General features: G+C 40.9%; 2 protein-coding genes across 2 annotated transcripts in view; both read left to right on the top strand.

The window, feature by feature from the left end:
* Window positions 1–17613, top strand: part of LOC115149597 (NACHT, LRR and PYD domains-containing protein 12-like) — a gene marked incomplete at both ends in the record, with an annotated part of 397095 nt that overhangs the window by 207093 nt on the left and 172389 nt on the right. The window contains one exon of the mRNA XM_029692550.1: window positions 10659–10685. Coding sequence (XP_029548410.1) covers window positions 10659–10685 — 27 coding nt within the window. The remainder of the gene's footprint in view (window positions 1–10658; window positions 10686–17613) is intronic.
* On the top strand, window positions 7365–8200 carry LOC115149564 (zinc finger protein 2 homolog). Its single transcript, XM_029692522.1, has 2 exons — window positions 7365–7927; window positions 8193–8200. Exons 1-2 carry the CDS (start codon window positions 7366–7368, stop codon window positions 8198–8200), a joined length of 570 nt encoding a protein of 189 aa, XP_029548382.1. The 5' UTR covers window position 7365.

Genomic DNA, 17613 nt, shown 5'->3' with positions numbered 1-17613 from the left:
AGAGTAAGTGTCAGTTGGCTTTTTCATAGCCGATCTTTGAGAGTATCTCTACCGCTCCTGCTGTCTCTAGAGAGTTGAAAACAGCAGGTCTGGGACAGGTAGCACGTCCAGTGAACAGGTCAGGGTTCCAGCAGGTCTGGGACAGCAGGTCTGGGACAGGTAGCACGTCCGGTGAACAGGTCAGGGTTCCATAGCCGCAGGCAGAACAGTTGAAACTGGAGCAGCAGCACGACCAGGTGGACTGGGGACAGCAAGGAGTCATCATGCCAGGTAGTCCTGAGGCATGGTCCTAGGGCTCAGGTCCTCAGAATGAGAGAATTAGAGAGAGCATATTTAAATTCACACAGGACACTGGATAAGACGAGAAATACTCCAGATGTAACAGACTGACCCTAGCCCCCCGCCACATAAACTACTGCAGCATAAATACTGGAGGCTGAGATAGGAGGGGTCAGGAGACACTGTGGCCCTGTGGCCCCATCCAGTTCAGACATCTTGGCATAACAATTATAAGGTGTTGACTTGACAGTCGCTGGACCCAGGTTTGAGTCCAGCTCAGGGCTACCCCCTGAATTGACTACACTATGAATACAAGGACTGGCCATCCATGATGTCATAATGACAGTTTAACCAGGTTTCTAGGCTATATAGTATATTCTAGAATTCATCCATGATGTCATAATGATAGTTTAACCAGGTTTCTAGGCTATATAGTGTATTCTATAATTCATCCATGATGTCATAATGATAGTTTAACCAGGTTTCTAGGCTATATAGTATATTCTAGAATTCATCCATGATGTCATAATGATAGTTTAACCAGGTTTCTAGGCTATATAGTATATTCTAGAATTGCCAGTGTAGATTTCCTGTGGGGTGCAAATTATTAGAGCTGTTGATAAGTCATTGTATAATTTTCAGTATTTTTGTTTTCATGCCATTACATCAATATAGCCCAACCAGAGGAATAAACTCTTCCTGAACAACCACGTCCTGCTGGCCTTCATAAATTCTGACGTTGCTGGTAATAGGCTTCGACACAAGCAGTTGGCAACCTACATTTGGAGTGCAAATTTATCTTACCATTTCTACTGATCTGGTGCCAGTTATGATTTCAATATGCACATTTTACTGGAACAGTTTAATTTAATTTATAATAGTATCTCAAAATCATTGTCTGTGATTAATCTACATTCTATCTAAATCTAAATGAAAATTATACAAATCTAAAAGTAACTTTTATTGCCAACTGTAAAAAATTGCCTACATAAAGCCTGCAGGTAGAAAATATCCTCTGCTATTATTCTGACATTTCACATTCTTAAAATAAAGTGATGATCCTAACTGACCTAAGACAGGGAATTTTTGCTAGGATTAGTTGTCAGGAATTGTGAAAAACTGAGTTTAAATGTATTTGGCTAAAGTGTATGTAAACGTCCGACTTCAACTGTATATTGCTGTTCACTGGACCCTATGATCACTTGGCTACATAGCTGATGCCTGCTGGACTGTTCATTAATCACGGTACTCCATTTTGTTTATTTTGTTTATCTGTCGGCCCCAGCCTCGAACTCAGGCTCTGTGTGTAGTTAACTGACCCACTCTGCCCATTCATCACCATTTTACCTGTTGTTGTTGTCTTAGCTGATTAACTGTTGTCTTACCTGTTGTTGTCTTAGCTAGCTCTCCCAATCAACACCTGTGATTGCTTTATGCCTCGCTTTATCTCTCTAATGTCAATATGCCTTGTATACTGTTGTTTAGGGTAGTTATTGCTTTATTTTACTGCGGAGCCCCTAGTCCCACTCAACATGCCTCAGAGAGCTCTTTTGTCCCACCTCCCACATGCAGTGACCTCTGTGGTGGTTCATTTCTTTACTATCAAATGAGGAGAGACAAACTTCACACAAGTCAGAGTTATACTTAAACTAAATCTTTAATAATAAGAGCTTTGCAATAGCAACGACTTATCAACGATTCACCATTTTCTAATGATCCGTTGAGAGTGGCAAAACAAAAGTACAAAGATCTTTTATAGCCAAGATACACCCCTTTCAACCTACATGACGAACAACAGATACATAGAATGGTCACAAGGTTAACATTTGTATGAAAGATATCTATAATACATAGCAGACAGCATCTGCTGTGTCAACAGTTTTCATTGTATAGACCAGTGTCTGGTCCTCCTACTCCAAACTGGAACCGTCTCTTCCTGGTACGGTATAGAATAGAACCATTAACCCATGTTCTCTGGATGCTCTTTAGGCTTTATTACCCAAAGACATCGTAAATCTCCTCTGTCAGTGTTATCTCATAGAGGCCCATCCTCAGTAGAACACACACACACAATAGTTAACAGAATACTCTATTCTGTCAAATAAAACAACCATTATAAGCATTATAACATAATCTTGCAATTTCCCTGACACATCACCTAGCATAACTGTTGCCTCCAGAGATGCAACCTCTCTTATCGTCACTCAATGCCTAGGTTTACCTCCACTGTACCCGCACCCTACCATACCCCTGTCTGTACATTATGCCTTGAATCTATCCTACCACGCCCAGAAATCTGCTCCTTTTATTCTCTGTTCACAAAGCACTAGACGACCAGTTCTGATACCCTTTAGCCGTACCCTCATCCTACTCCTCTGTTCCTCGGGTGATGTAGAGGTTAAGCCAGGCCCTGTGTGTCCCCCAGGGCTCTCATTTGTTGACTTCTGTAACCGTAAAAGCCTTGGTTTCATGCATGTTAACATCAGAAGCCTCCTCCCTAAGTTTGTTTGACTCACTGCTTTAGCACACTCCGCCAACCTTGATGTCCTTGCCGTGTCTGAATCCTGGCTTTGGAAGGCCACCAAAAATTCTGAAATTTCCATCCCCAACTACAACATTTTCCATCAAGATAGATAGAACTGCCAAAGGGGGAGGAGTTGCAATCTACTAGAGAGATGGCCTGCAAAGTTCTGTCATACTTTCCAGGTCTATGCCCAAACAGTTTGAGCTTCTAATTTTAAAAATGAATCTCTCCAGAAATAAGTCTCTAACTGTTGCCACCTGTTACAGACCCCCCTCAGCTCCCAGCTGTGCCCTGGACACCATATGTGAATTGATTGCCCCCATCTATCTTCAGAGTTCATTCTGTTAGGTGACCTAAACTGGGATGCCTGGTTGTTCTTTAAAAGTAATTTCCTCACCACCTTAAATAAGCATGCCCCTTTCAAAAATTGTAAAACTAAGAACAGATATAGCCCTTGGTTCACTCCAGACCTGACTGCCCTCAACCAGCACAAAACATCCTGTTGCGTACTGTACTAGCATCGAATAGTCCCCACGATATGCAACCTTTCAGAGAAGTCGGGAACCAATACACACAGTCAGTTAGGATGCAAAAGCTAGCTTTTACAAACAGAAATTTGCATCCTGTAGCTTTAACTCCAAAAAGTTTTGGGACACTGTAAAGTCCATGGAGAATAAGAGCACCTCATCCCAGCTGCCCACTGCACTGAGGCTAGGAAATACTGTCACCACCAATAAATCCACTATAATCGAGAATTTCAACAAGCATTTCTCTACAGCTGGACATGCTTTCCTCCTGGCTACCCCAACCCCGGCCAACAGCTCCCCACCTCCCACAGCTACTTGCCCAAACCTCCACAGCTCCTCCTTCATCCAAATCCAGATAGCTGATGTTCTGAAAGAGCTGCAAAACCTGGACCCGTACAAATCAGCTGGGCTAGACAATCTGGACCCTCTCTTTCTAAAATTATCCGCCGCCATTGTGGCAACCCCTATTACTAGTCTGTTCCACCTCTCTTTAGTATCGTACTATTGTAAAGTGGTTGTTCCACTGGATATCATAAGGTGAATGCACCAATTTGTAAGTCGCTCTGGATAAGAGCGTCTGCTAAATGACGTAAATGTAATGTCCGAGATTCCTAAAGATTGGAACGCTTCCGCGGTCATCCCCCCTCTTCAAAGGGGGTGACACTCTAGACCCACACTGTTACAGACCTATATCCATCCTGCCCTGCCTTTCTAAAGTCTTCGAAAGCCAAGTTAACTAACAGATCACTGACCATTTTGAATCCCACCGTACCTTCTCCGCTGTGCAATCCAGTTTCCGAGCTGGTCACCGGTGCACCTCAGCCACGCTCAAGGTACTAAACTATATCATAACCGCCATCGATAAAAGACAGTACTGTGCAGCCGTCTTCATCAACCTGGCCAAGGCTTTCGACTCTGTTAATCACTGTATTCTTATCGGCAGACTCAACAGCCTTGGTTTCTCAAATGACTGACTCACCTGGTTCTCACCTGGTGAGCCTGTTGTCCGGACCTCTGGCAGTCTCTATGGGGGTACCACAGGGTTCAATTCTCGAGCCGACTCTTTTCTCTGTATATACCAACGATATTGCTCTTGCTGCGGGTGATTCTATGATCCACCTTTACGCAGACGACACCATTCTGTATACATCTGGCCCTTCTTTGGACAATGTGTTAACAAACCTCCAACCGAGCTTCAATGCCATACAACACTCCTTCCGTGGTCTCCAACTGCTCTTAAACGCTAGTAAAACTAAATGTATGCTCTTCAACCGATCGCTGCCCGCACCCGCCCGTCCAGCATCACTACTCTGGACGGTTCTGACTTAGAATATGTGGACAACTGTAAATACCTAGATGTCTGGCTAGACTGTAAACTCTCCTTCCAGACTAATGTTAAGCATTTCCAATCCAAAATGTAATCTAGAATCGGCTTCCTATTTCGCAACAAAGCCTCCTTCACTCACGCTGCCAAACATACCTTCGTAAAACTGACTATCCTACGGATCCTTGACTTCGGCAATGTCATTTTCAAAATAGCCTCCAACACTCTACTCAGCAAACTAGAATGCAGTCTATCACAGTGCCATCCGTTTTGTCACCAAAGCCCCATATAGCACCCACCACTGCGACCTGTATGCTCTCTTCGGCTGGCCCTCGCTACATATTCGTCGCCAAACCCACTGGCTCCAGGTCATCTATAAGTCTTTGCTAGGCCGCCTTCACTCAGCTCACTGGTCACCATAGCAACACCCACCCATAGCACGCGCTCCAGAAGGTATATCTCAGTGGTCATCCCCAAAGCCAACACCTACATTGGCCGCCTCTCCTTCCAGTTCTCTGCTGCCAATCACTGGAACGAATTGCAAAAATCGCTGAATTTGGAGACTTTCATCTCCCTCACTAACTTTAAGCATCATCTATCTGAGCAGCTTACCGATCGCTGCAGCTGTACATAGTCCATCTGTAAATAGCCCATCCAACTACCTACCTCATCCCCATGTTTTTATTTACTTTTTTTGCTCTTTTGCACACCAGTATTTCTACTTGCACATCATCATCTGCACATCTATCACTCCAGTGTTAATCTGCTAAATTGTAATTACTCTGCTACTATGGCCTATTTATTGCCTTACCTCCTTACTCCATTTGCACACACTGTATATAGATTTTTCTATTGTGTTATTGACTGTTTGTTTGTTTTTCCCACGTGTAACTCTGTGTTGTTGTTTTTGTCGCACTGCTTTTCTTTATCTTGGCCAGGTCGCAGTTGTAAATGACAACTTGTTCTCAACTAGCCTACCTGGTTAAATAAAGGTGAAAAAAAAATGAAATTAAAACGTCTTAACTTTATTTACAACAACCAAATGGATACTGTCATTAACGCGGTTCTTCAATAATTACACATAATTCTTAATACTGTAGCTGTTTTGTTAGTCACGTTCAACTATCATAAGCTGATCCAGGAAATATTTTTCTGAATAACAGTCACATGACAAACATCACGACATGCAACAACAACCAAAGTGCTTCTTCATTCATTACTCTGGTAAAGACCGTTATGCCGTGCTCCATGTTGGATCCAACATTCCTACTTTGCTCATAATGTGTAGAGAACTGTTCCTTGATGGATAAGCTATTGTACAACACACAGAGCTATTTTCCTATATTTGTTGTTAGAAGAAGTTATGGGTCCTACAGTAGGTCTCTGTTATTGTTAGGTGAAGTTATGGGCCAATTTGGCAAACAGTGTGCAAACCCTCATTTTCAGGCTGATGGAAAAGCCATAGAGCATTTTACTGGTTGAAGTGTTTTTTAAGTACAAAGTGGTTGACTTGCGATGATGCCACAAACATTATATTAAGCAAGACATTCAAACGAGCCTTACAATTATAATCCAAAGTAGTGTGAAATGTACTCATAAGCAACCTGGTAATGGAGCAAACCATTTTTGCTCCAGGCAGATATACTACATCCATAACTAGTGGGTTCCTCATTAGCAGATATACTACATCCATAACTAGTGGTTTCCTCATTACCAGATATACTACATCCATAACTAGTGGTTTCCTCATTACCAGATATACTACATCCATAACTAGTGGTTTCCTCATGACCAGATATACTACATCCATAACTAGCGGTTTCCTCATTACCAGATATACTACATCCATAACTAGCGGTTTCCTCATTACCAGATATACTACATCCATAACTAGTGGTTTCCTCATTACCAGTTATACTACATCCAGAACTAGTGGTTTCCTCATTACCAGATATACTACATCCATAACTAGTGGTTTCCTCATTAGCAGATATACTACATCCATAACTAGCGGTTTCCTCATTACCAGATATACTACATCCATAACTAGCGGTTTCCTCATTACCAGATATACTACATCCATAACTAGCGGTTTCCTCATTAGCAGATATACTACATCCATAACTAGTGGTTTCCTCATTAGCAGATATACTACGTCCATAACTAGTGGTTTCCTCATTAGCGGGAGGAGTTTCTACAACAACTTGCATCGCCCTCGCCGCAATTTTAGCAAACACAGAAACGGTCCTATATTGGAGACAAGAAGTCATCTGGCACATTGCTTAGGGTTTCAAGAACATGAATAACTTATTTCTAGCCTACAATCTTAGATGTTACTACTAATGTGAAAACAAGACTAAATCGGACTATTGTTGCTATCTTGACTGTCTCCATTTTCAAATTTAACAGACTTCAATTGTTGTACAACTTCATGGGTATGCTCTGGGCATCACCCTTTACCTCAAATAAACAGTGGATTTCCACTGTTGTGGGACTTTAACCATCTGTCTGACTTTGTCATTCACACAGGAGAGAGACACGACTATCGTGGATCCTCTGGGGAGCCTGAACAACCTCATGATGCTGACAAGGCAGAGAAGAGTCTCTCCACATTAGAACACCTCAAGAAACACCAGCAGAGACCCACAGGGAAGAGAACTCACAGCTGCTCTGACTGTGGGAAGAGATTCACCTCATCAACACCCATTAAAATGCATCAGAGAATCCACACACTAGAGAAACCTTATAGCTGTACTCAATGTGGGAAGAGTTTTGATACATCTAGCCGTCTTAATGTACACCAAAAAACACACACAGGAGACAAACCTTATACCTGTGATCGATGTGGGAAGAGTTTTACTCGGCTAAGCAGCCTGATATCACACCAGAGAATACACGCAGGAGAGAAACCATATAGCTGTGATGAATGTGGGAAGAGATTTGTTCAATCTTGTGAACTGAAGATACACCAGAGAACACACACAGGAGAGAAACTTTATAGCTGTACTCAATGTGGGAAGAGTTTTGTTCAATCTTGTGAACTGAAGATACACCAGAGAACACACACAGGAGAGAAATCTTATAGCTGTACTGAATGTGGGAAGAGTTTTGTTCAATCTTGCGAACTGAAGATACACCAGAGAATACACACAGGAGAGAAAACTTATAGCTGTATTCAATGTGGGAAGAGTTTTGTTCAATCTGGAGAACTGAAGATACACCAGAGAACACACACAGGAAAGAAACCATATAGCTGTGATGAATGTGGGAAGAGTTTTACTACATCTAGCATTCTGACTCTTCACAGGAGAACACACACAGGAGAGAAATCTTATAGCTGTACTCAATGTGGGAAGAATTTTACTCATTCAACCAGCCTGATATCACACCAGAGAACACACACAGGAGAGAAATCTTATATCTGTGATCAATGTGGGAAGTGTTTTACTCAGCTAAGCAACCTGGTATCACACCAGAGAACACACAGGAGAGAAATCGTATAGCTGTGATGAATGTGGGAAGAGTTTTACTTTGTCAGCAATCTGACTGTTCACCAGAGAAAACACACTGGAGAGAAACCCTATAGCTGTACTCAATGTGGGAAGTTATTTATAACATCTAGCCATATGAAGATACACCAGAGAACACACACAGGAGAGAAACCTCAAGGCTGTGACCAGAGATAATCTGATTAAAGATCTCTGATCAAATATCAGAAAATACATACATGAAGGAGTTGTTTCATGATATCAATGAATTAATGTCACAATGTAGAATGTTTTAACATTGTAGTAGGAGTATTTTAATGATGTCACAATGTAGAACCCTAAACGTTTGTCCCCTGTTCTATTGATTTCAACATGATATGGATATTAGACTCAGGGGGGAAATCCAGGCTCTGAATTGAAAGAGTACTATTTATGTGATTTAACAAAAAGTGACTAACAAAAAAAGAGTTGTGTTACACTTACCACATTGGTGACCCACTGGAATCAAAATGCAACACTTCAAAATGTATCTGGCTGTTTTCTACAAAGGTTCCTCTAACCAGTGATGTTCACATTATTCCCAGATTCCATGTGGTTTTTGAGCTGTTACTTTAACAGGACGTGCAACCTCATCTCCCTTCTGTCACACAATTGATTTCAACATGATATCGATGAGTTATGACAAATAAGTGTTGTGTTCCTTTGTTTAGCGACCCCTACATTTAAATGCATCACTCCAAAATGTAGCTGACTGTCTTCTGCAGGTTGTCCTCTAACCAGTGAGGTGAAAGATATCTCCCATTTCCATGTGTTTTTTTAGTTGTGTTAGTTTCAACAGCACGCACAACCTGATTTTCCCCCTAATCGATATCACTGATTTATTGCTACTTATCAAAACAACAGCGTTTTTGGTGTTTGTGCAATTTATAAGGTGCTTGTTTTAAAAAATACAAGTAATATGGCAGATGTTTGTGTACATAGCACATTTTATGTTTAGGTTTTCAATATATCACAAACTGTTTCTGCATATTGGTTATTGATTTAGACACGTTAAAACTGTGTTTTGACATTGGGGCTATCCCACCTTGCAAAATGTCATTGAAAAGCCCTTGAAAATAATACATGCAATCAAATATTTCATGTAACATTTAGTAATGAAAATTATTCATGCAACCAACTGACAATTTTTTGGTACAATTATATTGACATTGTTGCCCTGCTTTTAGAATGTCTGGGTACATTCTCAGATGTGCCAACCCAAATGTACTAGAGCAGGAAGGTCATTGGGGACTGGGCCCCGATCCAACAACATACCTATCTAGTGAACCCTGAAAAGAGAGAGAAGCTCCGCAGTGAGGTGGAAAGTTACCACAGATATTGCAGGAGTTTCCTCTTGAAATCAGACATGTCCGTGGTGAGGACAACTTGGTTGCTGATTGTCTCAAAAAGATTTGTCAAAAAGATTTGTGTTTTGCGTTTAGCCAGTGCGTTGCCATGGATCACAATTTATTTTGACTGCACGTTTTTCTGTATTGGTGATGAGTTTAGTTTGGGCTCGTTCCAAGGGGATGAGACTTCTAGAAGCTAGTGAGTTTTAGGAAGACGAGAGTTCTAGAAGCTAGTGAGTTTTAGGATTCTATAGTAAGTGAACCAAGGTGGGGGATTCTATAGAAAGAAAAAGGTGAAAAAATACTATTGTATATTATTATTATTTAAAAGTACGTGTTTTTTCTTGTTTTTAATTGTTGACAGCCAGTAGACACCATGTTTATATTGGTGAAGGTGAAGCATTGTAGTTGATTATAATGTGAAATGGAAGTTGTTTTCTGTTGGTGGTGAACAAACTTGTCCAACGAAAATATAGGATATATTTGTTGTCTTAAAGGGGAAGGTGTTACAGGCTTTGGTTTTTCCATTTATGTTTTGAGGTTGGACTTTAGCACGTCTAGCTCGTTAGCACTGATTGGTGTCACCTCGTTAGTCAGAATGTGTTACACATGTGCCTGCTTGTCCATCTCGTTATGGTTGAATATTGCATCCAATTGTTAATATTTTAATCAATGGATTTTCCTTGGAATGTTCCGTAGTCTTTCAGTTGTGTAGTAAAAATCCGTTTATTTTCATTGTTTTTTCCTGTGAAGCCATTGCGTTGCATCCATGTCTGAAAAGTGCTGTATAAATAAAGCTTGATTTGATTTGAGAATATTGCAAAACAAAGGAACCCAATGATTGACAATCAACAGACTTCATTATTTTTAAATTTTATTTAACCTTTATTTAATTAGGCAAGTCGGTTAACCTCTAGAGGACCCCTTCCCGCTCTGATCCCGCTAACGGGATTTATTGACAAGATACCATGGCGGGAAATTCAAAACTGCAAGAATCTAATCATTACAATTTCTCAAACAATCAACTATTTTTCACCATTTGAAAGATAAACATCTCCTAAATCCAACCACATTGTCCGATTTCAAAGAGGCTTTACGGCGAAGCATAAAGTTAGGTTATGTTAGGAGAGTACATTGAAAATAGCTGTGTGTAATGTTTTGTCAATTCAAAGACAGGCGTCACCAAAAGCAGAAAACCAGCTAAAATTATGCACTAACCTTTGACAATTTTCATCAGATGACACTCCTAGGACATTATGTTATACAATACATGCATTTTTTGTTCCATCAAGTTCATATTTATATCCAAAAACAGCATTTTACAGTGGCGGTGAAATTCAGAATTTTTTTTCCCTCAAATGCTTCCGGTGAATCAGCGTTACAATTTACAAAATTACTATTCGAAAACATTGGTAAATTATAATATTGTCATTCAAAGAATTATAGATTAACATCTCATAAATGCTACCGCATTGCCAGATTTCAAAATAACTTTACTGGGAAATCACACTTTGCAATAAAAGGGGTGCTATGCTAAGAACAATAGGCTAGGATATACAGGTTAGCACCATCTTGGAACCATCTAATATCAATAATACTATTGTAAATAATCCCTTACCATTGATTATCTTCATCAGAAGGAATTTCCAGGAATCCCAGATCCACAACAAATGTGGTTTCTTTCGACAAAGTTCATAATTTATGTCCAAATAACTCCAAGTTGTTCCATGTTGTTAGCGCGTTCAGTAGGCTCCTCAAAATGTAGGGGGGGGGAGTCACGACAAAGTAAAAAAAAAAAATCTATTTACGTTCGTTCAAACATGTCAAACGTTGTTTAGCATCAATCTTTAGGGCCATTTTTAACGTGAAACATCAGTAATATTTCAACCCGACCTCTCCTGTGTCTTGAAAAACGTTTTGAAATATGTCTTGCCTCACATGAACGCGCATGTGCGCACAATAACGAAGTGACGACATCCCAGGGACGTCAACTTCCCTTCCTTGTCATCCGGTCTCTGTTCATCATAGACGCTTCAAACAACTTTATAAAGATCGTTGACATCTAGTGGAAGCCGTAGGAAGTGCAAAATGAATCCTTTGTCACTGTGTGATCTATTAGCAATGACTCGAAAATAGTACAGCCACAAAATTCTAATTTCCTGCTTGTATTCTTCTCAGGTTTTTGCCTGCCATATGAGTTTTGGTATACTTACAGACACCATTCAAACAGTTTTAGAAAATTCAGAGTGTTTTCTATCCAAATATGTTAATAATATGCATATCCTAGCTTCTGAGTTGGTGTAGGAGGCAGTTAAAAATGGGCGCATATTTTTTTCTAAATTCTCAATACTGCCCCCTAGCCCCAACAGAACAAATTCTTATTTACAATGATTGCCTACCAGGGAACAGTGGGTTAACTGCCTTGTTCAGGGGCAGAACAACATATACTGCTTAAAAAAATAAAGGGAACACTAAAATAACACGTCCTAGATCTGAATGAATGAAATAATCTTATCAAATACTTTTTTCTTTACATAGTTGAATGTGCTGACAACAAAATCACACACAAATAATCAATGGAAATCCAATTTATCAACCCATGGAGGTCTGGATTTGGAGTCACACTCAAAATTAAAGTGGAAAACCACACTACAGGCTGATCCAACTTTGATGTAATGTCCTTAAAACAAGTCAAAATGAGGCTCAGTAGTGTGTGTGGCCTCCATGTGTCTGTATGACCTCCCTACAACGCCTGGGCATGCTCCTGATGAGGTGGCGGATGGTCTCCTGAGGGATCTCCTCCCAGACCTGGACTAAAGCATCCGCCAACTCCTGGACAGTCTGTGGTGCAACGTGGCGTTGGTGGATGGAGCGAGACATGATGTCCCAGATGTGCTCAATTGGATTCAGGTCTGGGGAACGGGCGGGCCAGTGCATAGCATCAATGCCTTCCTCTTGCAGGAACTGCTGACACACTCCAGCCACATGAGGTCTAGCATTGTCTTGCATTAGGAGGAACCCAGGGCCAACCGCACTAGCATATGGTCTCACAAGGGGTCTGAGGATCTCATCTCGGTACCTAATGGCAGTCAGGCTACCTCTGGCGAGCACATGGAGTGCTGTGCGGCCCCCCAAAGAAATGCCACCCCACACCATGACTGACCCACCGCCAAACCGGTCATGCTGGAGGATGTTGCAGGCAGCAGAACGTTCTCCACGGCGTCTCCAGACTCTGTCACGTCTGTCACGTGCTCAGTGTGAACCTGCTTTCATCTGTGAAGAGCACAGGGTGCCAGTGGCGAATTTGCCAATCTTGGTGTTCTCTGGCAAATGCCAAACGTCCTGCACGGTGTTGGGCTGTAAGCACAACCCCCACCTGTGGACGTCGGGCCTTCATACCACCCTCATGGAGTCTGTTTCTGACCGTTTGAGCAGACACATGCACATGTGGCCTGCTGGATGTCCTTTTGCAGGGCTCTGGCAGTGCTCCTCCTTGCACAAAGGCGGAGGTAGCGGTCTTGCTGCTGGGTTGTTGCCCTCCTACGGCCTCCTCCACGTCTCCTGATGTACTGGCCTGTCTCCTGGTAGCGCCTCCATGCTCTGGACACTACGCTGACAGACACAGCAAACCTTCTTGCCACAGCTCGCATTGATGTGCCATCCTGAATGAGCTGCACTACCTGAGCCACTTGTGTGGGTTGTAGACTCCATCTCATGCTACCACTAGAGTGAAAGCACCGCCAGCATTCAAAAGTGACCAAAACATCAGCCAGGAAGCATAGGAACTGAGAAGTGGTCTGTGGTCCCCACCTGCAGAACCACTCCTTTATTGGGGGTGTCTTGCTAATTGCCTATAATTTCCACCTATTGTCTATTCCATTTGCACAACAGCATGTGAAATGTATTGTCAATCAGTGTTGCTTCCTAAGTGGACTGTTTGATTTCACAGAAGTGTGATTGACTTGGAGTTACATTGTGTTGTTTAAGTGTTCCCTTTATTTATTTTGAGCAGTGTATTTTTACCTTGTCTGCTCTAACCACTAGGCTACCTGCCGCCCTCTTGCATAACCAATGAGCACATATCTTAGTATGAAAAACAGTATCAATTCAGTATATCTTCCACTATGTCAAAACAGTATCACTTTTCAAACAACCCAGTGCATTTGTTGAAACTGAAAAGTTTTGAAGTCAACAATACGTCAAGGATTCAACAACTGAAAACTGAAACAAACAATTGGATCAAACAGATCAATCCCACTGGACATTAGGTTTCATTCAGACCCTGCAGGGTTTAGATTAAGCCAGAACTAGTTAAACTAGGATATTTAAGTAGCTTTCGTGATCGTATCTTAAATTTGGCTTAGTTAGTCGGAGACTGGAGTCAGGTAAGTAAGCCTAAATGAGAACACCTGGGTTAATCCTGATTAGGTTCAGTATGAACACCTGGGTTAATCCTGATTAGGTTCAGTATGAACACCTGGGTTAATCCTGATTAGGTTCAGTATGAACACCTGGGTTAAGCCTGATTAGGTTCAGTACGAACACCTGGGTTAATCCTGATTAGGTTCAGTATGAACACCTGGGTTAATCCTGATTAGGTTCAGCATGAACACCTGGGTTAAGCCTGATTAGCTGCAGTATGAACACCTGGATTAATCCTGATTAGGTTCAGAATGAACACCTGGGTTAATCCTGATTAGGTTCAGTATAAACACCTGGGTTAAGCCTGATTAGGTTCAGTATGAACACCTGGGTTAATCCTGATTAGGTTCAGTATGAACACCTGGGTTAATCCTGATTAGGTTCAGTATGAACACCTGGGTTAATCCTGATTAGGTTCAGTATGAACACCTGGGTTAATCTTGATTAGGTTCAGTATGAACACCTGGGTTAATCCTGATTAGGTTCAGTATGAACACCTGGGTTAATCCTGATTAGGTTCAGTATGAACACATGCTGTTGGTCTAGTGGTGCTCATTAAAACCCGGAATAGAAAACACCAATACTGGTGTGAATCTGGAGACGAAACAATGGCAGAGGCAAAAATAATTTGTTCAAAAAAACTTTAGTGTGTATGAAAAAACGCTCCAAAACAAATGTTGTCAAACCATCCAGTTATTGAAGGTAAAAACCACACTGCTGCTACTGAGCAGTAGAACAAGAGGGTTGGGCTGCAATTTGCAGTGAATTCAATGGAAATGTAACCACAAGAAGAAACAACAACTAGAGGTGAGATATCTGCATTATTATCAGGATTACAGGAAGAAACAACAACTAGAGGTGAGATATCTGCATTATTATCAGGATTACAAGAAGAAACAACAACTAGAGGTGAGATATCTGCATTATTATCAGGATTACAAGAAGAAACAACAACTAGAGGTGAGATATCTGCATTATTATCAGGATTACAAGAAGAAACAACAACTAGAGGTGAGATATCTGCATTATTATCAGGATTACAAGAAGAAACAACAACTAGAGGTGAGATATCTGCATTATTATCAGGATTACAAGAAGAAACAACAACTAGAGGTGAGATATCTGCATTATTATCAGGATTATAGGAAGAAACAACAACTAGAGGTGAGATATCTGCATTATTATCAGGATTACAAGAAGAAACAACAACTAGAGGTGAGATATCTGCATTATTATCAGGATTACAAGAAGAAACAACAACTAGAGGTGAGATATCTGCATTATTATCAGGATTACAGGAAGAAACAACAACTAGAGGTGAGATATCTGCATTATTATCAGGATTACAAGAAGAAACAACAACTTCAGGTGAGATATCTGCATTATTATCAGGATTACAGGAAGAAACAACAACTAGAGTTGAGATATCTGCATTATTATCAGGATTACAAGAAGAAACAACAACTAGAGGTGAGATATCTGCATTATTATCAGGATTACAAGAAGAAACAACAACTAGAGGTGAGATATCTGCATTATTATCAGGATTACAGGAAGAAACAACAACTAGAGGTGAGATATCTGCATTATTATCAGGATTACAGGAAGAAACAACAACTAGAGGTGAGATATCTGCATTATTATCAGGATTACAAGAAGAAACAACAACTAGAGGTGAGATATCTGCATTATTATCAGGATTACAGGAAGAAACAACAACTAGAGGTGAGATATCTGCATTATTATCAGGATTACAAGAAGAAACAACAACTAGAGGTGAGATATCTGCATTATTATCAGGATTACAGGAAGAAACAACAACTAGAGGTGAGATATCTGCATTATTATCAGGATTACAAGAAGAAACAACTACTAGAGGTGAGATATCTGCATTATTATCAGGATTACAAGAAGAAACAACAACTAGAGGTGAGATATCTGCATTATTATCAGGATTACAAGAAGAAACAACAACTAGAGGTGAGATATCTACATTATTATCAGGATTACAAGAAGAAACAACAACTAGAGGTGAGATATCTGCATTATTATCAGGATTACAAGAAGAAACAACAACTAGAGGTGAGATATCTGCATTATTATCAGGATTACAGGAAGAAACAACAACTAGAGGTGAGATATCTGCATTATTATCAGGATTACAAGAAGAAACAACAACTAGAGGTGAGATATCTGCATTATTATCAGGATTACAAGAAGAAACAACAACTAGAGGTGAGATATCTGCATTATTATCAGGATTACAAGAAGAAACAACAACTAGAGGTGAGATATCTGCATTATTATCAGGATTACAAGAAGAAACAACAACTAGAGGTGAGATATCTGCATTATTATCAGGATTACAAGAAGAAACAACAACTAGAGGTGAGATATCTGCATTATTATCAGGATTACAAGAAGAAACAACAACTTCAGGTGAGATAGCTGCATTATTTTCAGGATTTCACATTTCTCAAATTCATATTTTTGTGACATCACTTTTATTATTAAATTATATCTGCCTTTTATAGACTCTGTGGAAGAACCTTAAACTGGCTTTAAAAAGAGAGAAAGCAGAGATCAGAAGAGAGAGATTTACTACTGGTGGTGGACCAGCAAAACAAGACAACACTGATGAATTGAGTGACTTCCTGTCAGGAATAATAGAGCAGCAGCAACCTCTGGATGGTATACCAGATGATGACCAACCTCTGGATGGTATACCAGATGATGACCAACCTCTGGATGGTATACCAGATGATGACCAACTTCTGGATGGTATACCAGATGATGACCAACCTCTGGATGGTATACCAGACGATGACCAACCTCTGGATGGTATACCAGACGATGACCAACCTCTGGATGGTATACCAGACGATGACCAACCTCTGGATGGTATACCAGACGATGACCAACCTCTGGATGGTATACCAGACGATGACCAACCTCTGGATGGTATACCAGACGATGACCAACCTCTGGATGGTATACCAGACGATGACCAACCTCTGGATGGTATACCAGACGATGACAAACCTCTGGATGGTATACCAGACGATGACCAACCTCTGGATGGTATACCAGATGATGACCGACCTCTGGATGGTATATCAGATGATGACCGACCTCTGGATGGTATACCAGATGATGACCGACCTCTGGATGGTATACCAGATGATGACCAACCTCTGGATGGTATACCAGATGATGACCGACCTCTGGATAGTATACCAGAAGATGACCATTTGGACAGTTCAGATGAAGAACTGAGCACTAATGGTACATAAACCAAAGACAGTAAATTGGTTACTTCCTTTGTTAAATATATTCCACTGTCTGAGTCAATCTTTATTCTTCTTCATTATAAGGACCACATGAGTTTATTTGTGCTTCTAACCATGTTCTTTTTCCAGAGGAAAGGAATGTGAACAGGTTGGATAAGCCAGTACACAGTGAGGGTGTAATGTGAACAGGTTGGAAGAGCCAGTACACAGTGAGGGTGGAATGTGAACAGGTTGGAAGAGCCAGTACACAGTGAGGGTGGAATGTGAACAGGTTGGAAGAGCCAGTACACAGTGAGGGTGGAATGTGAACAGGTTGGAAGAGCCAGTACACAGTGAGGGTGTAATGTGAACAGGTTGGAAGAGCCAGTACA

The sequence above is a fragment of the Salmo trutta genome, chromosome 15, assembly GCF_901001165.1.
Source record: "Salmo trutta chromosome 15, fSalTru1.1, whole genome shotgun sequence".
Classification (NCBI taxonomy): Eukaryota; Metazoa; Chordata; class Actinopteri; order Salmoniformes; family Salmonidae; genus Salmo; species Salmo trutta.
Note: the sequence above shows the minus strand (reverse complement) of the source record. Positions and strands in the feature narration are given on the sequence as shown.

Excerpts from the sequence above, each read along its gene's own strand:
- LOC115149564 (XM_029692522.1), top strand. The coding sequence starts at position 7,366 with ATGCATCAGAGAATCCACACACTAGAGAAACCTTATAGCTGTACTCAA.